Consider the following 25,026-nt stretch of genomic DNA (forward strand, 5'->3'; position numbering starts at 1 on the left):
ACTACACACTCAACCTCACCACACCCAATGGATATTCCTACGTCAATAAACCACGCTCGGAGGGCCGAGGTGGTGGAATTGCCGTTATCCACCGTCAAGACATCAAGACCAACCTCATCTCCATCTCATCTGCTCCATCATTTGAACACCTGGCTTTAAAACTCTCTGGTCACACGCAGTCAGTCATGGCTGTCGTCTACCGCCCTCCCAAACCACACCCATCATTCCTGTCTGACTTCTCCTACTTTCTGACCCAGCTATGTTCCCTCTCCCCCTCAATCCTACTCCTTGGTGATTTCAATATCCACATGGACTCCACTGACTCCACAATAACCACTGACTTCACTGATTTACTCACCTGCTTTAACCTCACTCAACATGTCGACTTTCCTACCCATATCCGTGGTCACATTTTGGACCTTGTCTGCTCCACTGGATTAAATTTGCACCATCTCTATGGCTCCGACCTCACCCTCTCTGACCACTTAGCCATCACTCTGACCATCAACATCCCCGCCCCAACACCAAGGCATTATCGCACAATCAACTTCCGTAAGCTAAACGCTCTTTCACCTACCTCATTCTCATCCACCCTCTCTGAAAAAATGTCCACTTCTCCCTTCATTGACCTCCACACCCCTTCCGACCTCACTGACTACTACAACCACACTCTCTCCTCCTGCCTTGACCAGCTTGCGCCTGTAAAAACCAAAACAGTTTCTTTCACCCATTCTGCTCCCTGGTTTACCCCTGAACTCCACCTGATGAAAACTCATGCTCGCCAACTTGAAAGACTCCGCAATAAAACGGGTCTCACAGTTCACTCCCAAGCCTACAAGGACCACATACAACACTACAAAGATGCCCTCTCCCGCGCCCGCTCTGCCTACTACTCTCAAATTATCCACTCTGGCTCCGGAAACCCAAAAGCACTCTTCTCGACAATAAACAAACTCCTCCGCCCCCTGAACACCACCACCCAGTCATTCACAGTAGACAACTGCATCTCCTTCCTCTCTTTCTTCCAACGCAAAATTGACAACATCTACAACAGCTTGACCACCGCCGCACCCGCTCCCCCTCCAACCACCTGCCCCCCCTTGTCCTGCCATCCCCTGTCTCGGTTCTCCCCAATCTCTCCTACTGACCTCTCTGAACTCCTCATAGGAATGAAAACTGCCACCTGCACTCTTGACCCCATCCCCTCCAGCTTTGTCAAAGCCTCCCTCCCTGCTCTCTCTCCACTTATCATTGCAACAATAAACTCCTCCCTGTCTACAGGCATCGTCCCACCTTCCCTCAAAATTGCTGCTGTTACCCCCATTCTAAAAAAACCTGGTCTAAACCCTGACACCCTAAACAACTTCAGACCCATCTCCAACCTACCCTTTCTGTCAAAAGTTTTGGAACGCGCTGTAGCCACTCAACTCAAACATCATCTCTCTGCCAATAACTTGTATGAAACATTCCAATCCGGATTCCGCTCCAACCACAGTACTGAAACTGCTCTCCTCAAAATCACCAACGACCTTCTCCTCTCCTCTGACGCTGGCAACCTCAACATTCTCGTCCTCCTCGACCTCAGCGCTGCCTTTGACACCATCGATCACACTATCCTCCTCACCCGACTTGAATCCACCTTTAACGTCACCGGCACTGCCCTCTCTTGGATTAAATCATACCTCTCTGACAGATGCCAGTTCATCTCCATCAATAACTGCAAATCCCCCACTGCTCCCCTCCCCCAAGGTGTCCCCCAAGGTTCAGTTCTTGGCCCCCTCCTATTCATCCTTTACCTGTCCCCGCTCGGTCACTTAATCCGCCGTCATGGTCTCCAATTCCACTGCTTCGCCGATGACATCCAGCTTTTCATCTCCACCAAGTCCGTCTCCACCGACACCCACTCTATCCTGACAAACTGCATCACTGAAATAAAATCCTGGCTTCAAATCAACTTCCTCAAGCTTAACTGTGATAAATCTGAAATAATCATCATTGGCCCAAAAACGCTCACAAAATCCACCCATAACTTTGCCCTCAACATCGACGGTATCCCAGTATCCACCTCCCCTCACATCCGGAATCTTGGCGTCATCTTTGACCAAACCCTTTCCTTCGACAAATACACTAAACAGATCACAAAGTCAGCCTTCTTTCACCTGAAAAACATTGCCCGTCTCCGCTCATCCCTCTCCTCCACGGCTGCAGAAACCCTCATCCACGCCTTCATCACCTCCCGTCTGGACTACTGCAATAGCCTCCTCTATGGTTCACCCTCAAAAATCACCAATAAACTCCAATACATTCAGAACTCCGCTGCCCGTCTACTCACTCATTCCCGGACCCGTGACCACATCACCCCCGTCCTTTACAAGCTTCACTGGCTCCCCATCCCCCAGAGAATCCAGTACAAAATCCTCCTCTTGACATACAAAGCCCTCCATAACCTGGCCCCATCCTACCTGGCTGACCTCCTCTCCAGACACACTCCCACCCGCAACCTCCGCTCTGCTGGTACCAACCTCCTGACCCCCTCCATCCGGACCAAATTCAGATCCTGGGGGGACAGGGCCTTCTCCATCGCTGCTCCCACCCTCTGGAACTCACTACCTCACACCATCAGAGACTCCTCCTCACTCACCACATTCAAAACATCACTAAAGACCCACCTGTTCAACGCTGCATTCAACATTCAACCCACAGCATTTAACCCCTGACTATCTCTTCTCCTTCTCCCTCCTTTTGCTTTAAATATTTCCCTATTGATTCTTGTCTTGTCTTTTTGATTCTTGTCTTATATATATGCCGTATATCGCTGCTGTTTGTTTTCTTGATTCTTGTCTTTTTGCAATTGTTGTTTTCATGTATTGTTATGCATTATGTTTTCCACTCTGTCAAAGCGCCTTTGGGCTTCTGGAAAAGCGCTATACAAAATAAATGAATTATTATTATTATAACACAATACACTACCGGGGTCTTGCCCTGCCAATCCTTTGGCCATCATTAAACTATGTGGTTCTAGAAACCAATTCCCATTGAACATACTGTGGCGCTCTCCAATTTGGGGTCTCACTCCCCCGATTTTTCTCCCTGTGCCCTCACACAATTTCGGGGCTGGGTCGTGTGGCTCACCAGCAGGTCCACTCACCTGCACACCTCCGCCACTGCAGTTGCCACGCGAGCTTACCTAGCTCCTCACCATAACCTGGGGAAGGCCCTCTGGCTCCCTGACCCCACTAATGCCCCCTCTGGCATCGGGCTACCCGGGTCCTCTCTCGGGATCCACTGAACTCTACTACCTGGCTCCCAGAGCCTACCTGCGGCCTCACCTGGCCGACAGACTACCAGTGGCGGAGTGCTCAACCAACCACACTCACTAACAGGCCACACGCCCAGCCATTCCATGCACTTATGCACCAAACACAACACTTCCGCACTACTACACGCACCACAGATGTCAATATCCAACCACAATTTACCTACTCCCTCTACCTAACTTTAATCTACCCTCCCTGGGTACTCGTGAAGGGGTCCATCCTTCCCCCACCCACTCCTTCGCACCATGCACTCCACTCCACGTATTCCACACTACTCACTCCACACCATTCATTCCACACACCTGTACCTCACCTGCACATCATGCAGGTTAATCACTCAACACACACACACATCTTTCTCGAGCATTGCCTCATTTCACCAGCACTATCAGGAATCTCATTCATTCCAATTCCTTATTTCATCACCTTCACCACAAAGAACTTCCATACGCAATGCCTCATTTCATTCGAAACCTCATGCTCATACACACAGCATCATTTAATCGAACTACTCCCTTCTAATACTGGTGCTCCCCGTCATCCCTTATACTAAGCACTCCCTCGTCATTATAATCCATCTACTCTACTCTATGTCCCCACTCAGGTACAATGTCACTACTTAAATGTTGGTCACCTATAGTCATCTCTAGGTCCCTATACATTTATCCTAACCCTCCCGGGCTAGTTTGTACTGCCACCCCATAAACTATAGCTCCTTTGCCCCAAATGGATGTGAGGGATGGTAGAGCCACCATCCCTCTACATCTTGCATCTCCCACTATCACCCCCCAGTCCTCTCGCACTATGAGCCCCCGTCATGTGAGGTACTGGGTCCCGCCTCGGCATCTAAAGCCGAGGCGATCCATGAGGGCGCCTGCTCGCCGGTGTAGGGCCTTAACCGGTCGGTGTGGACGATCCGAGGGAGGGCTCGTGGCCCCATTTTGATCTTAACGACCACGTCACAGACTTGCGACAGGAGGACCCCCGGGCCTTGCCAGGGAGAGGTGAGTTTTGGGCACCTACCCTTCCGCCTCCGGGGATTGAAGAACCAAATCTTCATCCCCGGAGCGTACTGACTCCCCTGGCTCTGGTGGTCGTACCTGCGCTTCATTTTGGCCCCCGCCAGCTACAGCTGGCGGCGGGCAAAGGCATGGACCCTCTCCATGCCTTCTTCTAAGTGATGTGCATAGCCCTCCCTCGGCGGGATATACGTGGTGTCTGGCACGGGACCGCATAGCAAGTCGGCCTCCCACCCATACATAAGTGACGCCGGACTGCATGCGGTGGCCCCGTGCTGGCTGGTTCGGTAGGCCATTCACAAATACGGGAGATGTTCGTCCCAGTCATCCTGGCGGGTGGTGGTGAACAATGCCAGTTGTTGGATCAATGTTCGATTGAACCGTTCCACCATCCCGTCAGATTGTAGCCGCAAGGGCGTTGTTCTAGTCTTCCTAATTGACAGGAGTCTGCACACATCTTTTAGCAATTGACTTTCAAAAGTTCGACCCTGGTCGGTGTGCAGATCCTGTGGATTCCCATGCCGACATACCAATCCTTCCACGAAGGCCTGTGCCACCACCCCGGCTTCTTGGTTGGGGAGGGAATAGGCCTCCGGCCACTTGGTGAAATAGTCCATTACCACGAGGATGTACTTGTTACCTTGGCGGGTGCGGGGTAGTGGTCCTAGAATATCCATAGCCACCCGCTCAAGGGGGGCCCGCACCTTATGTAATTGTAGGGGGTCCCACATCCTCCGTGCTGGTCCCTTTTTAGCAGTACAGGCGTCGCATCTCCGACACCAGTCCTGTATATCGCACCCCATATTTACCCAATAGAACCTCCGGCGGACCCGAGATGTTGTCTTTGTCCTGCCCAAATGGCCGCTGGAGCGGGTACCATGCACCTGTTGTAATATTGTGTTCTTAAATTTGTCTGGGACTATCACCAGCCAGGAAGTTCTCTCAGAGGGAACCTCCACCTACTTGCGATATAAGATGTTGCCTTTCAATTCCAGGGTTTGCCACTGAGCCCAATATGCCTTTGTTGGTGCCCCGAGGGGGGTGACCTCTTCCCCATTCGGTCTTTGTCCCAATCGAACCCATTCGTACACCGGTCCCAGGACGGGATCCTCCCGCTGGGCCGTGCTCCAAGCCAATGTGCCGAATTCTTCATCTGCGGTTAGTGGCAAAATTGGCCCTCTCACCCGGGCTGCACGGACTACGAGGGTAGGGGTGGAATCTGCCAATTGTTCCCTCTCCTCGTGTCTCGCACAAAATTTACAGTTTTCCCCCAAACAAGGACGCCGAGAGAGTGCATCGGCATTCCCATGGGCCTTACCGGCCCTATGGGTCACACTGAAATCGTACTGCTGCAACTTTTCCAACCACCTTGCAATTTGGCCCTCCGGTTCCTTGAACCTAAGGAGCCATTGCAAGGAGGAATGGTCAGTTCGAACCAAAAATTTCTGCCCATACAAGTACGGGTGGAAATGGCTCATAGCAGCCAGCATAGCCAATAGCTCCTTGCGAGTGACGCAATAATTTCGCTCGGGCCTACTCATGGCCCGACTATAATACGCGATCACTCTCTTCCCACCCGCCTGCGTCTGAGACAAAACTGCGCCCAATCCTTCCTGGCTTGCATCCGTGTCCAGGGTAAATGTCCCCTCACTAGTGGGGTAAGCTAGAATGGGTGCGGATGTCAAACACCCCTTCAATGCTAGGAAGGCCTCTTGGCACTCCCTTGTCCAATTAAATCTCGTCCCCTTCTCCGTAAGCCGGTGAAGGGGCCGGGCCAACTCTGCAAATTTCGCCACAAAGCGCCGGTAGTAGGAGCAGTGTCCCAAAAATCCCCGCACCTCCTTGATGGTACGTGGTGCGGACCACTCCTCCACCGCTGTAATTTTGCCTGGGTCTGTTTTTACCCCCCCCCCCCTGCCCCCCGCGACCGATAACGTGACCTAAATAGGCCACCTCTCTTGCAAACAAAGTGCATTTACTTGGACTCAACTTCAACCCTGCCTGTCTGAGGCACCAAAAACACCTGGTCCAAATTAGCTATGGCTTGGGGGAATGTTTTAGCATGTACCAGGACGTCATCCAGGTACATCAGGCATGATTGCCATGGCATGCCGCCTAGTACATGCTCCATCAATTGTTCAAAGGTGGCGGGGGCGTTACACAAACCAAACGGCATCACAGTGAACTGATACAGCCCCTTACCTGTGGAAAATGCCGTTTTCTCCTTCCCTGCCCTATCCAACTCCACCTGCCAATACCCACTCTTGAGGTCCAAAGTTGAGAACCAATTTGAGCCCGCAACGGCATCGAGGGTGTCATCAATTCTTGGCAGGGGATATGAGTCTTTGAGTGTCACGTTGTTTCGCTGGCGATAGTCCACGCAGAAACGCGTGGTCTCATCCTTCTTTTTGACCAGCACAACAGGTGACATCCAAGGACTTCCCGAGGGCTCGATGATACCTGCATCGAGCATTTTTTCTACCTGCTCGTCAGGTTCCTCCCTCTTGCTCCATGGGAGCCGTCGGGCGGGCTGACGAATAGGCCGGGCCTCCCCGGTGTGGATCTGATGTTTCACCAGGCCCGTACGTCCAATATCCTCGGAGGACAAGGAGAAGATATCCAAATGGGATTCAATTAATTTATGTAAGGCCTCCCTCTGGGTACCTCCCAACTCTACGCTACTTCGATTTACCATCTCACAAATGGGCTCGGGCCAATTCCTAATACTTTTTGAAGGCTCCCCCTGGGGCCGGCTCGGCTGGACGTTCTCGTCCCTCACTTGCGCGACTTCGTTAACTGGGGTGCAGCCGGCTGTCTTCGTGCCCCTTACTATAGTGCGTGGTTCTGCACTAATATGAATTACCCGGACGGCCACCACCGGCCCGTCCGTTTTTACGAGGGTGCGGCCCACGATTAAACCCGGGATGGACTGCGCTGCCACCGGTTCGACCAGGCCGCAGGACTCCTGCCATGTTGGGTGAGCTAACTATCGGCCCGGGACTATGGCCTCGGCCCTAGGAGGGATGGTCATGGCCTCAGAAGCCTCCAGCTCCGTCCTCTCGGCCGTGCTCACCCCCTCCAATGATAGCTCTTCTACTCCCACTTGCAGGGTCCCCTGGCACAAATCGATTTTACAACCGCTGGCAGTCAATAAATCCAACCCTATTAAAGGTGGGTTTTCACGGGACACGCGAACGGTTCGCGAAGGATGCGAATGTCGAAAAAATGGCAAAGTCCAACATTCGTATTTTAGGCTCCAAAAGTTCGCCAAACATGCGCGGGGGTTCGGAAGCGTCGTCAATTGTTCGCAGGAGTCGTTTTTTGTTCGGCGGGAATTTCAAAAATGAAAACCCACCTTAAGCATGGGTCGCACACCTCCGCCACCCAAACTTCTATCCCCCTCTTTACCGACCCTAACTTGAGGGTTACAAAACCACGCCCTATGATCAGGGCGCTGTACTAGCGGGCTTTGACATGCAGGCCCTCATGGCGCAGCTACAGGCAGTCATCCAAATGGAAATGGGAAACCAACTTTGGGGATTGAGGAAGGATATGGGAGAAATGAGGGATGAAGCAAGGGGTACCAGTGACCAAATTGGGAAGGTAGACAGCAAATTGGAGCGATTAGGAAGCAAATTTGTGGGGCTTGGAAGCAAATTGGAGGGATTTGGAAGCAAATTGGAGGGGTTCGGAAGCAAATTGGAGGGCACGAATGGCCAAGCCAAAGCAATTAATGAGGGGTTGGCGAGGGACAAGGCCACGTATGAGGCAAAAGAATTGGAAAGGGAGGTTAACCGCGGGTTGAGCGAGGGGGTCGCATTTGTGCACGACGAGGTAATGCGGCTTGAGAAGCGCGGGAGAAGCGAGTTGGAGCAAGGCGCAGGTAACTGGATGGGTATAGAGATCGCGACCCGGGGTATGGGAAAGCCGGCGACCGCCGAAGTAGAGAATTTTATTTTATTAGAACAGGCGGCCGTCAAGGAAAATTAAATTGGCAAAGAAACCGAACAAATAGTAGTGGAAATTGGAATTGGAGAGACCGCAGACGTAGAAAAGCACTCGCGGCAGGAAGGAATGGAAATTGCCCAAAGTCTGTGCTCGCATCCTGATGTCGTGCTGCATAATCCTTGTAAAGATTTGCAGGTGGTGTTGGAGCGAGGAGGAAGAAGCGCCCAGGTGAGTAAGGTGGTTTTTGGTGCAAAAAGATTTTGAAGGAGAGTGTTTGCCGCGAAAAGAATTTTCGCGCGCTTGGGATCAAGGCGTAACCCGGGCGCTCGTAAAAGGTCCGTCGTGCGCGTTATGGATGGCAATGGCGCGCGTGTGAGGAAAAGGTGTGTGAAGGTGAACGGCGCGCATGTACAAATGGCGTCGGAGCGCGAGTGTGATACCGGGTGCGAGGGAGAGTGCACGATAGAGTATGGAAGTGAAACCGAGTGCGAGCGAGAATGCACGTCGGAGTGTAAGTGTGATGAGAGTGACGCGGAGAGTGAGATGGATGGAGAGAGTGTGCGAGAACGCACACCTGGGTTGGTTGTGGCACGTGTGCGGGAGGGCACATTTGAGCGCGTGAGTGGGTGAATACAAGAGTGCACCCCCATGAGTGGTACGGAGTACGTACCAAGGGAGAGTGCGCAAGACGGTGCACGAGGGAGTGTGATAACAGAGTGCGCGAATGGTGGAATGGATGCGCAAGAATGTGCGCAAGAGTGTGTGGTGAGCGTTATGAGTAGACCTGAGTATGAAGCGAAAGATAATGTACGAGCGAGTACAATGGTAGAATGCGTGGGATGTACGAGTAAAGAACGGAACGAGTGGTGTGAGCATGTACATGGAGCATCGACGTTAAACGGGACAGCGTTCAGACCGACGTTTAGCCAACGCGAGCTCCCGGTCCGTGCCGGGCTTTGTGTACTGCGGGAACCGGCGGGGATTGGTGTCGCGTCGCTCCTGTTCGGAGCGTCGTGCACGATTCGCGCCAGACCCCGCCCCGCACGGTCGAGTCCGCGCTTTGCCGGGCAAGGCGACCGGCCCGGTTCGAGGGGAGGTAGGAGGGGTCGGAACGTCGCCCCCTTGTGGTGGCAGCGTTCCACCCGGGCAAGGCTGGCCCACCGCGCATGGGAGCGAAAGGCCCTGCGTAGGGATGGTGCTTTGAATCTCGGCCCGACCAAACCTCCTCCCCTGAACCGAATGCCGGACGGACCCGACCGCAGGAGACCAAACCACCCGTATTCATTGCTCGGCTTTGCGAAGCCGAGCTTTGTAAATGCATTGAGGTACCGAGAGGCTCGTAGAATAATGGACGATTAGGGGTAGCAGTAAAAATGATTGGCAGTAATGTTTGGCAAATTTGATGGGTAAAAATGATTGGCAGTAATGATTGGCAAATTTGATTGGGAAAATTTGATGGGCAAAATTTGATGGGTATATGGTATAGTGGGAGATGCCCGATGTAGAGGGATGGTAAATCCACCATCCCTCACATCGCCCAGGGCACATGAGCAATAGTTTATGGGGTTTTGGCTGTGCAAACTATCCCGGGAGGGTTAGGATAAAATGATAGGGATTTAGAGATGACAGTAGGTAACTGTAGATTTAAGTAGCGACATGATACCTGTAGAGGGGACGTAGAATAGGTTAGATGGTTGTTAATGACGTGGTATGTGCTTAGTTTAAAGGGAAGACAGAAGCACGAAGTTAGAGGGAAAACCAGGTAGATCAGATGATGCAGTTGTGTTTGTGGTGAGAGTGATGAAATGAGGAATTGGTATGAAAGTGCACGGTAGTGCTGGTTATGAAATAAGGCAATGCTCGTGAACGATGTGTGTGTGTGAAAGTGAATGAGCAGAGCATTGTGGACATGTGAGTAATTGTGATTGTATTGAGCGAATGGTCCTGGAGGGAAGGAGGGTGCAAGTGCCACCAGGTGTGCAGGTGACACCAGGTGTGTGGGCACAGGTGTGCAAGCGAAGCACAGGTGTATGGAGAATGGTTGTGTGGAATAGCTAGTATGGGATAGATGGTCTGGAGTGAATGGAGCATGGAATAAATGGAGTATGGAATAGATGGTAGGGAGTATGGGATGGATGCTGTGGAGTGAGTAGTGTGGAATATGTGGAGTGGAGTGGTTGGTGTGAAAGGAGTGGATGGGGAAGATGGACCCCTTCACGAGTACCCGGGGAGGGTAGTTTAAAAGTAGGTAGAGGGAGTAGGTAAATTGTGGTTGGATATTGGCATCTGTGGTGTGGGTAGTTGCACGGGAGTGTTGTGATTGGTGCATGAGTAAAGTGGAATGGCTGGGCGTGTGGCCTGTTAGTGAGTGTAATTGGTTGAGCACTCCACCACTGTTAGTCTGTCGGCCAGGTGAGGCCGCAGGTAGGCTCTGGGAGCCAGTAGAGTTGTTCAATGGGGCCCGAGGATCCGGAGGACGGACCCGGGTAGCCCGACACCAGAGAGGGCGGTAGGGGGAGAGAGCGCCAGAGGGCCATCCCCAGGTAGGTTAGGGTAAGGAGCAGGTAAGCTCGGAGACAACTGCAGTGGCGGAGGTGTGCAGGTGAGCGGACCTGCTGGGAGCGCCACACGACCCAGCCCGGAAATTGTGCGAAGGCATAGGGGGAGGAATCGGGGGAGTGAGACCCCAAATTGGTGAGCACCACAGTTTGGTCAATGGGAGATCGGTTCTTAGAACCACATAGTGTAAGATGGCCAATGGTTTGGCAGGGAAAGACCCCGGGTACAGTAAAAGTGTTAGTCATTTAGAAGTATAGTTAGGATTGAAATCTCTTCGCACCATCTGCATCCACTCACCTGAGGTGATGACAGGACTCCACACCACTGATTTGTGCAAATGTTTGGAATGGTGAGACGCATCATGACTTGGGGGTGACATTGTGCATTGTTCCATCTCTTCCTCCTTAGGAGGAATTGATGATAAATTGGGCTTGATGGCAAATTTGGTTAGAGGAATTGTGGACGAATTTGGTATTAGGGGAGATATGGGGAAGACAGGACAATAGAGACGGGATTGGTAAATGTGTAGAATTTTGTAAATACGTGGTAAGGGCAAGGGTAGAGTAGGTGACAGGGGGGGGTGACGTACAGTAGGGACGAGCTTTCTCCGCTCGCTCCCATGCGCACCTGACCTTGCATTACCTTGTTTTAATGTGTACCCTTGCGACCTTGCCCCGATGCTTGCTGTGTCCTTCCTTCCCCACTCACGGCTTGTTCTTTTGGGTCCGGGGGGAGTGCGCAGGTAGCTGCAGTTGTGTGCCCGAACCGCCGCTGCAGCCTGCCTGGACCGGTACACCACCTTATGGACCGCACGACTTGCGGCCTAGCACCACACACTTATGGACCACGGTTCTGTGGCCAAGCACCACACTGATGGACCCCACGTTTTGGGGCCTAGCACCTCTGCTGGGACCGGCCAAGGTAGCCAGAGGAAAGCTTGCTTGCAGACCACGGTTAAGTGGCCCCTATGCCATACAGGTGGACCACCCTTTGTTAGCCCCTGTTGGACATAAATTTTAAAAAAAGGACGTGTTGTGTGCCTTTTTATTATCCTCAAATAGGCCGCAAGCAAAGAAGAGTCAACACCAAGAACGACCACATCAGGAAACATCGGACCAGCAGAGCAGGGGAAGCAAGAAACAAGGTCATCAGTTTTATTTTATTTTTTTGGATACAGAGTCGAGGCTCGTGAAAGAGCGAACATTTATCAAACAAACAAATCAAACAAACAAGCAAGCAAACAAAGTATATAAAAAGGGGAGCGGTTGACAAGATGGGGAGAAAAGGGGAGGAAGCACACAAACACAACATTTGAGAGCAGGGACATTGGGAGATGTGTGGGAGGGAGAGGGCCTGGGGGGAGGCAGGATAGGTATAAAACGCAAGGACACCAAGGACTTCCAGGAAAGAAGTCAAAAGTCACCTCAAAAAAGTGGATTTGGGGTGAAATTAGCAGGGGTAGAAAAGATCAAGGTTTTGGATTGGGGAAGATAAGAGATAGTGGTGAACAGCCGTTTTAAAGACCTGGAGGGAGGAGTGGGATTGAAGAGAGTGAGGGAGTTTGTTCCAGAGGCGGGAGAAAGAGGAATGAAGGAGTGAAGGTGAGCAGAGAGTCTTGATTTTGGCAGTTTAACCATACGAGGGTTGCAAGGCAGATCTTGTGCGACCTGTAGGAATATTTGGAGGACAGAGCCCAGAGAGAACTGGGGGAGCAAGGCCAGAGAGGAGTCGGTAGAAGAGGGAAAGACCACCAACCTGCCTGCGGTGAGTAAGTGAAAGCCCCTCTGAGATAGCGTCATCGCGGGAGATTCCAATGATTCTGAACGCTTTGGTTTCAACAGCGTGAAGACGAGCTAGGTGTGAGGGAGGAGCACCAGCCCAGAGGGGAGAGCAGTACTCCATTGAGCTGCAGATGAAAGCCTTGTATGTGGTGAAGAGCTCAGGTGTGCCAAGGAAGGACTTCGCACGACGGAGGATGCCCAGTCGGCGACTGGCTTTGGAGGCCAGCTTGGAAATGTGGTTTTCCCAGGAAAGATCATGGCAGATAGTGAGACCCAAAATCTTGAGTGACAGAACTTCTTGGAGAGGATTATTCAGAAAGTAGATGGGAGGGTTGTCCAGTCGGTCTTTTCGGAGAGACATTGTAAGAGTGTGAGATTTGTCAGGATTGAAAGACATGTTCCACTTGTTTGCCCAGTCTGTGATTTTGTCCAGTCTGCAGAGAGTGAGGAGGCTGCAGACTGCCAATCTGAGGGATGAGGAATGGAGCGGCAGAGAGTGGAGTCATCAGCAAAGAGATAGAGAGGATTTTCAAGAGAGTCAGAGAGATCATTGATGAACACCAGAAAAGCACAGGGCCCAGAACACTGCCTTGGGGAACTCCAGCCTGAACAGGAAGAGGAGATGAGAGAACCCCATTCAGGGCCACACGTTGACTACGACTGGAGAGGAAGTCCACCAGCCATGCGTGGAGATTTCCTTGGATACCAAAGGAGGAGGGTTTGGTGAGCAGAGCGGGGTGCCAGACCGTATCGAAGGCACGTGATATGTCGAGGGAGACAGCTCTAATTTCCTGTTTGGCATTGAGGACCGCCATCCATTGTTGAGACAACAGAAGCAGCATGTCTGAGTAGAGTGACCTGGTCTGAAACCAAATTGATGATCAGAGATCAAGCCATTGGAGAAGAGGAAAGATTTCATATCCAAAGCAATGATGGATTCCATGACTTTGCTGATAATTGGGAGAAGGCTGATTGGTCTGTAGTTGCTAGGATCTGTTTTTGCACCTTTTTGTGCAAAGCGGTGATGTTGGCTCATTTCCAAGCAGATTGCAGTTGACCTTGAGCTAAAGAGAGGGTGAAGAGAACAGAGAGAGGGAGTGAAAGAGCGGAAGAACAGGATTTTAGGACCCGCGGGCTGATGCCGTCAGGTCCAGTTGCAGAATCAGAGTCGAGGGTTGACAGCAATTTTTCCACCTTGTCAGGAGGAAAGGACACGGAGTCCAGGAGCAGCTGGGTACGACTGGGTATGGTGGGTACAGAGAGGGATGGGTTTGGGACACAAGATTTAGAGGCAAACACAGAGTTGAGGCATTCAGCTTTTTCACATGCGGAGTCAGCTGTGTAGCCGTTTGAGGTAAGGGAGGGGATGGAGGGGGAACAAACACCAGAAACAGATTTGACCAGACGCCACCAGGATTTGGAAGAGGGAGACAGATAAGAGAGTTCGGTCTTGAGAACGGAGAGATGTTGTTTCCTGGCTCTCCTGAGGGTGGGACACACACTTGTTTCGGGCTTTGTAAAATGAAATGAGATTTCCTTCGTTGGATTTGCTTTCCAGGAGACGAAGGCAAGTTGTTTCTGGGCAACAGCCTCACAACAAGATTCCGTGTACCATGGATGGGAGGAAGGGTATGACAACTGAAGACGAGATGGGATAAATCTGTGCATGAGAGAGAGCAATTTACTTTGGAAGAATTCCCAGGATGAGTTGATGTCAGAGGTGGTAGCGATGGGAGACCAGTCCAGATGATTGATGGCTGCCTGAAGACCGTGCCAGTTGGCCTGAGTGAAATGCCAGACTCGTCGACGCTGAGCAGGCTCCCTGAGAATGGTCAGAGAGAAGTCCACTTTAACAAGCACATGATCAGATGAGCCGATTGGAGCAGAAGAAGAGCAGCAGACATTTTCAGGGAAGCTAGTCATAACCAAGTCCAGAAGAGAAGATGCTCCGTTGACTGAGATCCGGGTCGGGAAATTGACAGATTGTGTCAGTCCCAGTGAGTCGCAGAAGTCCTTTGCTGAGGAGCCATGGCTGGTGAGAGAGGTACCCACACCCAGCCAACTGGCACGGTGACAATTGAAATCACCACATATGAGGAAGAGAGAGTTGGGATGAATAGATAGAAGTAGGTCCATATTATCAGACAGCGAGATGTAGATGGAGTCATCACTGTTTGGTGGACGGAACAACACACATATGAACAAAAGGTGGGAGCGAAGGGGAAGCCGAAGCCAGAGGTATTCCTGGGGGTGAGGTGGAGAGAGTGCAGTGCAGGGCGAGTGAGGAAGAGAGTTTTTAATAAAGATAGCAACCCCACCTCCGATTTGGATAGCAACCAAATCAAAAAGATAGCAACCAAATCAAAAAGATAGCAACCCCACTCCCCACCTCCTACTTTGCTTCCTAAAAAAGGAAATTTATTGCTCACATCACAGTGGAGGCCAGTGTCCTTGGTCCTTGTGTACGGACTATAAAATTCTCTCAAAGGCTTTGGCCTTGCGTCTCTCACCCCTACTAGGAGACATCATACACAATACACATGGACCAGACTTATTGTGTTCCTGGTCGCAATATTCAGGATAATATCTCTGTTGTCCGAGATGTCATTGAAATCTATGAAATTAATTATGAAAGTTGTGGCTTGATCTTCCTCGACCAGGAGAAAGCGTTTGACTGTGTTTCTCATACATATCTTTTTGAAGTGCTAAAATGTTTTGGTTTTGGACCTCTCTTTCTATCCCATATACAATTCTGTTATTCAAACATATTGGCTATCTTAAAGATAAACAATAAACTTGTACCCCTCTTTTGTGTTTGGAGAGGGGTAAGGCAGGGCTGCCCTCTGTCAGGAATTTTGTACGCTTTATCACTTGAGCCCCTCTTAAATACCTTTCGGAAGTTCTTGTCTGGTGTTACTTTTGGAACCAACCCCTTAAAACTATTGCTTATGCAGATGACATCTGTGTCTGCATCAGACAGTCAGAAGACGTTGATTTGATGATGAGTGCATTGGATCTCTTCAGCAGGGCATCATCGGCCAAGATAAATTGGACAAAAACAGAAGTGCTGTGGCTTCAACCCTCTACCTACCCCCTACCTGCCCCCCTATTTCCCCTCCCTCCTCCTCTCCCTGCCAATCTTTCGTGGAGAATAGATGGGATTAAGTTCCGAGGGGTGTTCCTTGGCCCTGGGCATTTTGTGAGGCGTAACTGGGAAGGCTTGTTGGAACACATTGAAGTACTGTTACTGAAATGGAAGAACTTGCTCTGCCAACTGTCCTGCCAAGGTAGGGTACGAGTCATCAACAGTCGGGTCACCACTAAGTTATGGTACAAGGTTCTTTCCTTTCAGCCATCCAAAACTCTGGTGGAGGACATACAAAAATGCATCACCCATTTCTTATGGTCCGGAAAGCATTGGCTGAGACCAGAGGTTCTAAACTTACCAACTGCAGAGGGTGGCCAAGGGCTGGTCAATGTCAAGTGCCGCATCATGGCTTTCCACCTACGAACAACATGGCACTTCATGTTTGAACCATGTTTGGCCTGGAGACAGGTTACAAGCTGCATCTTACGTCAAGCGGGGAAGTTGGACCTTGCACAGGAGCTGTTCCTGATGGACTCGACCAAGATAGACCTATCGATGCTACCTGCCTTTCACCAAAGCCTACTGAATGCGTGGCAAGCCTTTACCTGTCTCCGTGACCCCTCGACTTATGTTCGATCCATGTTCTTCAAGGAACCATTATTTCACAACACGGTATTTGGTGAGTGTGTGAATGAAAGCACCTTCATTCAAAAGTTTATAAATGCCTCAGTAACAAAAGTGTGTCAATTGAGAAACGCCACCAATTAGAGGTGGATCAGTGCTACCGCTCTGGCTTCGACGGTTGGCATTAGATCGCGTCGCAGAGTTGACAGCTTTTTGAAAATGGTGCTTCGCATCTACTGTGCCTCAAATGGCTGGGCAAGCAACCCTCCCGTACCCACCTCTGAATCTTCTCCACCCTTCCCCAATCTTTATCTATCTGGTTCTCTCAGTTTGTAACCGATTAGTTTTGGCCACTCTCTATCCTTTTTTGGGAGCAATCGAAGAGACCCCGTATGTGCAATGCTTAAAAATCATTTTTCCTTCGTTGTCCTCTCCTGTACCCTGTAGATGGCCTGTAGTCCTGCTGAATACCCCTCCCCTTACCCTATTTGGGGGTGGTACTATAAACAGCCTGTGCCGAAACGTGTTGGGGATCTTCAATGGAGAATTGCTCATTGGATCCTACCCACAAATTCCCTAATTCACCGCTTCTCACAAGCGATAAGTGAGCAATGTCCATTTTGTGGCCAAACTGAAACCTTGCCCCATGCGTATGTATGCTGTGACCGGTTAACTCCTTTATTTTTTTCTTTGAAATGTTACTTGCATGGCAATCCTTTGTTTTTGATTTTCCTGCCTTTATTTTTGGCCCTAGTGGGCGGTTCAATTCCCAACAACAAATTTAATTCATTTCTTTCTTGCGCAAGCCAAGTTGGCGATATATAAGACCAGGAATTCAAAGATACGTAATGATTCGTATAGTACAGATGTTTTGGAAATGTTTAAAGCTCTGTGTGTCAAGAGTTAAGCTGGAATTTTGTTGTTGTTCTGAGGTACAACTCTTTGAGAAGCAGTGGTGTGTGAGAGATGCATTTTGCAAAATAGCTTAGGGTCAGTTAGTATTCACTATGTAGTTGATTTCCTTAATACTTGCTTGTTTATTTGCTGATAATTTCTTTATTTATCATGAAAGGTTTGTGCAACTGTTGTGATTGTTTTCTTTGAATCATCATTTGTTATTTTTATACTTTTGTAATAAAAGGACATAAAAACACACACACACTCACACACTCACACACACACACACTCTCTCTCTCTCTCTCTCTGAAAGGACCATCTGGCAAACCCTCCTTTGTACTTTTTTTAGCATTGTCCACAGCATGAATAGAATAAAAGAGGAATGACCGCAGTGTGGGTCAAACCCTGTGACAATATCCAGTAATGGGATGATTGGGAAACGCGCATTTAAAGCACTCTTAAAAGATGAATAGCACGATTGAGAAACACATATTTAATGCGCTTTAAAAAATCAACTCAACACCTCACAGTGTGTTTTGACATACAGTGCGTTCCCACGGGCTTGATTAAACCTTGTTATTCGACATATGATGAGATTTTTCGGGGTCCCTCATCGTTAATAACACACGACCCAAACAAAGCCAATGGTTTTTGTAATTTGCGTAATGTAATGCTCGACTACATAACGTAACGTTACTTACCGTGCATTCTGACATACCATGCGCTCTTATGGGCTTGGGTTTGATGAAACATTGTCATGATTTGATTTTATGGGGTCCCGCATTGTCAATAACACTTTTTGGGATTTTACATGTCGTGATTATTGTGAATACATATTGTGATTGAAGACCCTCATACACCTTGTCTCTCTGAAATAATTGGTAAACTAGAACGGCACTCAGTAGAGAGCAGACCTTCGCCTGGTTGGCCATATCACTCAATGGTGAAGAATCACTTTAAAATTCTACTAGCTGGATCCTGATCTTTACCAAAATTGAATCGATTCTTCCTTGTCACACACCCAACCTGTCCAATAAGTTTCGTCCAAATGCATGAATAACTTTTTGAGATATCCTGCTATGTTTTATTTTTGGCCCTATCTCCCAATGGTTAAGAATCACTTTAAAAATTAAATAATTCTCATATCCGAATCCATATTCAGATCTTCACCAAAATCGTAACGAATCGTCTTTGTCAGACAACCAACTAGTCCACCAAGTTTCGTCTAAATCCGTCGACAACCTTTTGAGATATCCTGCTACGTATCGTTTTGGCCCGATCTCCCAATGGTGAAGAATCACTGAAAAAATTCTAGTAGCCGGATCTGGATCTTCACCAAAGTCTAATCATTTCGTCCTTGTCACCTACGCTACAACTCTGCCAAATTTCGTCCGAATCCATCCACAACTTTTTTGAGATATTTTGTTCACAAACGGACAAACAGACAGATAGGGGTGAAAACATAACCTCCATCCACCTTTGGTGGCGGAGGTAATAATGCGAACAGAGAAATGCTTCGCACTCGCCAATACATTTTTCCCAAATCCACGTTGCAATTTTTCCTGAGCCCTCACAGCATGTGAGACTGTTCAACAATGGGTGTTATTGTTAGTGGGAGAAAAAAAGAATGTCCACAGTCAAAACAACTGTGTTAATGACATTTCAGAGGAATGGCCTCGGTGCTGGGATCAAATTGTCGACAGATTGCTGAACGAAGTGCAATAGAAAAGGATGGAGATTAGGTAAACAATGTGTCTTATATTGGTGGGGTGACAACTTTTGTAATGACCCTCAAAAACAAAAGTACTGTACTATGTTAAATCATGTTGAAACAGGCAAATGATTTTGGCTTTATATGTTATTTATTGCAACTTGTTATTATTGCATATCTATCACAAGAAGAGGGAGAATTGCTTCTTTTTTTTTTTTTTTGGATACAAGACCGAGCGAGGCTCGTGAAAGATAACATTTATCACAAAAAAAAAAAAAAAACGGACGCATAAAACATATAATAAGGGGAGCGGTAGACAAGATAGGGAAAGAGGGGGAAGCACACAAGCTCAACATTTGAGAGCAGGGACATCGGGAGATCTGTGGGAGGGAGAGGGCTTGGGGGAAGGGGCGTGGGAAGGGGGTGGGGGGGGGGGGGGAATAAAACACATGGACACTGCAAGGACTTCCAGGAAAGAAGTTGGTATTTCAAACAAGCGTTACGCCTCGGTCCCCCGTCAGTGAAGTGATGTGAGTTGACAAAGTGGAGGACGCAAGGCGGCGATCTTGGATTTTGACGTGGCGACCCAATTTTCAATAGCGTTCTTCCTTATGCCGAGATACACCCACACACCAGATTAGAAGTTGGTACTTTGCTTATTTTTCAAGATATTCTGCTCACAAGGTTCAGACATACATGGCGGTGGCCATCTTAGATTTTGACGTGGCGACCCAATTTTCAGTAGGGTTCTTCCTTATGCCCAGATACACCCACACACCAGATTAGAAGTCGGTACTTCGCTTATTTTGCAAGATATTCCGCTCACAAGGTTGACATACATGGCGGCGGCCATCTTGGATTTTGACGTGGGTTGCACCCACACACCAAATTCGAATGCGGTCCTTTGCGTACGCACGCCCGGACAGACGGACGGATGGACACACGGACGGAGGGGAAAACCATAGTCCCCCTTTCGCTCCGCGGTGCGACGGGGAACAAAAAGTGGATCTAGGGTGAATTAACAGGGATAGAAAAGATCAAGGTTTTGTATGGGGGAAGATAAGAGATGGCGGCGAACAGCTGTTTTAAATACCTGGAGAGAGGAGTGGGATTGAAGAGAGTGAGGGAGTTTGTTCCAGAGGTGGGAGTAAAGAGGAATGAAAGAATGAAGGTGAGCAGAGAGTCTTGAGAAGCTTGATTTTTGCTTTGCAGTACAAGTCCCCGACCGGTCCAAATGAATGTTCTTGTTCCAAGCAAAAGGGCATATCTCCGTGAAAAATTCGCAAAATGTCCCAAAACTCAAACTTGTTCTGTAACTTGTCATAATAAAGGTGTCAGTTGAATATGTTAAAGCGTATTGAAAAAAGGTGCAGAAACCACATATGGGATGGATGGAAAGGCAGACAGAGGGCGAACCTACCTCCTGGTTGGGGATTAATAAGTGTTTTATACAAGATCCTCCATGCAAATGAAATAAGGGTGTAAATTCAACTTGATGTTAAAGCATTCTCTACTTTGTGCTGTTGTTTGTACAATTTGTGGGTATGGATCTATTACCTCCCCAAGTAGAAGATACACATCCTCTCCACCAGATGTAAATAATCAGACAAATCATTTGGAAGTAGAAGTTGAGTGCATGTGCAATGGCAGCTCCCCTGTGGCACAAAGAGAAATACAGCAATAAGGAGTGAGATGTGAAGCTCGAGGCAAAAAGAGACCACAGTGGTTGAACAGGGAATTAAGGTTTGCGATGAAGGATGAGCAGAAGGAATTTGTTAGGGACAAAACAACAGGACTGGAAACAGGCTCTGATGGCTAAGTGACTAAGCATAGGATTACTACCAAAACAAGCATTCTGAGTATTGCGCTGCAATACATGTCCCCTACCAGCAGTCTGTCCTCCAGAAAACTGTTGGGGAAATTACCAAGGGTTATTTACCCACAGGTTCTGAATCGTTGCCAATCGCTAATTACCTCAGGACGGGCTCACCTGTGATTTGCCCTCAGGACTTCGATTTATACACCTTGCAGACAGGTCAGCAGAAGTACGACAAGAAAAGTTGTTGACAAAGAACCTTTCGAGTCGCTAAATATCAGCAATTTATTATATTTTCCGGTTCACGATCAATGGTCGATGTGTATATATATATATGTTGTTCGGCTTGGCTCCACCCCTCCCGAAAGCGCGCGCTTTGTCGCGCTTTTGACGTTCGCAGACGAGGCTGAGGGCGCGCGGTGCGGCTTGTGGAGAACTCTAGAATAAACAAGAGATATCCATATTTTAAATATTTTCGTTTAATTAACGATATCTGCCAAACCACATGCCCTAGTGCAAATTCCAAAAGGACATTTTAGTAGACTGACATGTTGAACAGATCTGTGAAGTTTCCCGTCGATTGGATCAAAAATGAGGGAGCGGCTCGGTTTTGAAGGTTCATGCTTAAAAACGTTATAACTCTGAAACCATGTGATGCATGACGTCATGCTGGATGACTTTTTTGTTCGTCATGGGTATGCGATTCTGCCTGCAAAGTTTGGCCTCGATCTGTTCAGCCATTGCAGAGAAAAAGGGGTTTTCGTGTTTTCACAAAAAACAAAATTTTTGTGTGATGGTTAACAGGTGCTAACGGATAGTCACCATGGTGTTTGACGCAGAAATGTTTGCGGCGTCCCCTAGTGAGGCACAGTTCCAAGGGTTAAAAAAATCGGAACTCTTGATATTGGCCAGACATTTTAACTTGGAGGTGCGAGTTAATATGAAGAAAGCAGAGATGCAGACATTGGTGATAGAAGCTCTGGTGGGACAGGGCACATGGACAGAGGTAGCCTTGGATTGGTTACCCGAGGAACAAGAAAATGTGGAGCTCCGGAAACTGGAGATGCAACTGCAGAGCCAGGAAAGGTTAAAAGCAGAGGAAAGGAAGGCAGAAAAGGAAAGAGTAAAACAGGAACGAGAACTTGAGGAAAAAAGAATAGCACAGGAACGAGAACTCGAGGAAAGAAGAACAGAGGAAAGGAGAGCTGAAGAAGAAAGAAGAGCAGGGGAAAGAGCGGAGGAACGAAGAGCCGAAAGGGAGTTAAAGGAACGTGACATTGAGCTTCAGAAGGAAATTTAATTCAAGGAGCTGGAGTTAATGAGAGAACGGGGAGAGGTACCATCCATGCCGGCTCGTTCGACAACTAGTCAGAACACCTGGGATGTTGGTAGACATGTGAGGCTGGTTCCACCCTTCAATGAAAAGGAGGTAGCCAAGTTTTTTTTACACTTTGAGAAAGTGGCTCGAATGCTAAAATGGCCTGAGGAGTCCTGGACCATGTTAGTGCAAAGTGTTCTGGTGGGTAAAGCTCAAGATATATTTTCGGCTTTACCGATTGACCAATGTGCAGATTATGAGATAGTGAAGAAAATCATTCTCAAAGCATATGAATTGGTCCCTGAAGCTTACCGGCAAAAATTCCGGAATACCAGGAAGAGGGAGAGTGAGACCCATGTGGAGTTTGCCAGAATGAAGGAAACCATGCTTGATAGGTGGTGTGATTCGAAAGGGGTTGGGAAAGACTTCAAACTGTTGCGACAATTGATTTTGGTGGAGGAATTCAAACAGTGTGTCCACGAGGACATTAAAGTACATCTGGAGGAAAATAAGGTACCAGAGTTGTATGAGGCCGCAACCGTGGTAGATGACTAGGCCTTGACACACAAGATGGGGTTCCACAAACCTAACTTCCCGCCTAGAGTTCGCCAGGGGAGTTATGGTACATCCGGTGCGGAGAACGAAAATTCATGGGGGTGGCCTAGAGATGACTATGAGGACAACTCTGATACCGCCACTTTTAGGGATCAGAAGACTACAGTTCCAAGACAGACTTATCTTCCGGGGGGCTCGAGGAGGACCACGAGTTTTTCCTCCGGGTCTACTTGCGCTTTTTGCAAGAAACCTGGACACTTGATGTCCCAATGTTATGCTCTGGAAAGGAAAAACCAAGAGCGGAGTCAGACAAGTACAACTCCGAATGCATTGGCAAATGTGAGAAATCGTCCTTGGACGACAGAGCCTTGTGAGGGTTCCCATGCCAAAGTTACGGCATCACAGAACGACCTTGTTCAAGAGGGTTACAAACCATTTATTTCAGAGGGGTTTGTGTCACTGGATGGAGACTTAACGAACCAGAGGCCTGTTAGGGTATTGAGGGACACAGGAGCACATCAATCTTTGATGCTTGAAGGCATTTTGCCATCGTCAGAGAAGACGGCAACTGGTGTTAGTGTTCGTTTACAGGGGGTTGGTGGCTATGTTAAAGCTCCACTTCATGTCATCCATTTGCAGGCCGATTTGGTGTCAGGACCGGTCACCGTAGGTTTACAAGCCACTCTTCCTGTCGAGGGAGTATCTTTTGTTATCGGGAATGATTTGGCCGGTGGTCAAGTTTCTGGTAACCCGATGTTTGTTGAAAAGCCTAGTATGGAAAATAACACCGCACAGGTAGAGCAGGAGATTCCGGGTATCTTTCCATCCTGTACCGCGACTCGTGCTATGGGTAGGAAGCGGCCTGAAGAGAAGAGGAAGTACCCTGAAACTAAGTTTCAGCACACACAAGTCAGGGATGGAAGCAATGTTGGCAAGCTCTTTGTAGGTTGACTGAACTTCAAAACAAAGGAAGTTGTTTTGGATTCTGTCTTCGGCCAATATGGACCACTCTTGGAAGTGCGGCTGATAAAAGATAGGGAGACGCAAAAGTCAAGAGGGTTTGGCTTTGTCACGTTTTTGAAAACACAAAGGACGCCAAAGATGCAGAAAAGGATTTGAATGGCAAGGATTTGGATGGTCGGACCATAACAGTAGAGAAGGCAGGCCATAGGTGTCGAGGGGGCTACAGAGGAGGAAAACGTGGAGGTAGTTTCGGGGGTGGCTATGGCTCCCGGGGTGGGAGTAGTAGTTTTGGTGGTGGCCGCAGTCGATATTACTATGGAGGCTCCCAGAGTTACGGCAGCTCCCGAAGAGATGATTGTCAGGGTAGTGGCTGAGACGGAGACCGCTGTTCACGTGACTACAGCGGCAAGCGGTCCAACCATGATTATTATGAAAGTTAGGAAGAGTTGAAGCACTGAATACTGCGGAGCAGCCTAGCCAAGATTCCTACACGGATTAACCGTGAACACCACGTTCCTAAAGGCGTCCATGTAGTGGACTTTCCTACATGGATTAACCGTGAACTCCATGTTCCTAAAGGCGTCCATGTCGTGAATACTTCCAGGCCTCACCACCCAACCACCATGGAACCTGGCTCTCAGCTCGGCCTCCTGGAAAAAGTGCTATAGATTTGCTTGACTTTGGATTTTTGATCACAACCCCTTAACCTTCATTCAAAAGAAACTAAAAATAAAAATCAGAGGTTGATGAGATGGAGTTTGGCTTTGCAGGAGTTCAACTGGGAAATTGAGCATGTAAAGGGCAGGGACAATGTCGTTGCTGTTACTTTGTCCAGAGTGAATTAACTTTGGAAATCTCTGTAGGTTGTTTGAAGTTTTGTTGCTTTATTTTTGGGAAATATTGATTATCGTTGCTCACGGGAATTGATGATTTGGGTGTGAATTTACTTTTGTTTGTTGGGAGAGTTTTGCCTGCAAAGAAAGTTTTCACTATGTTCAAACTTTCTTTCTTGAGGGGGGGAAGTGTTACAGATTCGTCACTTCCGGTGTTGTGGTTTTCATCCACTTGAAACATTTCTGGTTCTCTGTATTATTATTATGATTGAGGGAAATAGCCATTATTATTGTCAAAAGATAAAAAGGTTAATGTTAAATGAAACAGGAAACCAGATCGGGAACCGCGAGACGAAGAAGAAGAGGAGAGAAAAAATGCGGGGCAAAAAGTCGGACAAGAAGCTGGTCGCTTTAAGCTCTGGAGCGAGCGTGGTCGAACGAAAGTCGCGAGTGAACTTGGACTTTCCTTGAAAGGAATTCCTGCGATAGGTGTTATCGCTGGGATTGATAAACCTGCGTGGTCAGGTTTTGCGTTGGGATTCTGAAGAATCATCGCCGGGTCGTTGCGACTTATGAGCCGTCGGCCATTTTGACACT

The 25,026-nt window shown here is 48.7% G+C and overlaps 1 protein-coding gene across 10 annotated transcripts in view; it reads right to left on the reverse strand.

Moving 5' to 3' along the window:
• Positions 1-25,026, reverse strand: part of LOC137439459 (multidrug and toxin extrusion protein 1-like) — a 649,989-nt gene that overhangs the window by 72,323 nt on the left and 552,640 nt on the right. For all 10 annotated transcript variants that reach the window (XR_013621306.1, XR_013621310.1, XR_013621311.1 and 7 more), the window contains one exon: positions 20,502-20,599. Coding sequence is in view for 1 of the 10 variants with exons in the window: in XM_078767904.1 (XP_078624030.1) it covers positions 20,502-20,599 (98 nt within the window). In the remaining 9 variants the exon portion in view is untranslated. The remainder of the gene's footprint in view (positions 1-20,501; positions 20,600-25,026) is intronic.

The sequence above is a fragment of the Myxine glutinosa genome, chromosome 14, assembly GCF_964187855.1.
Source record: "Myxine glutinosa chromosome 14, kmMyxGlut1.1, whole genome shotgun sequence".
NCBI classification, from domain to species: Eukaryota; Metazoa; Chordata; class Myxini; order Myxiniformes; family Myxinidae; genus Myxine; species Myxine glutinosa.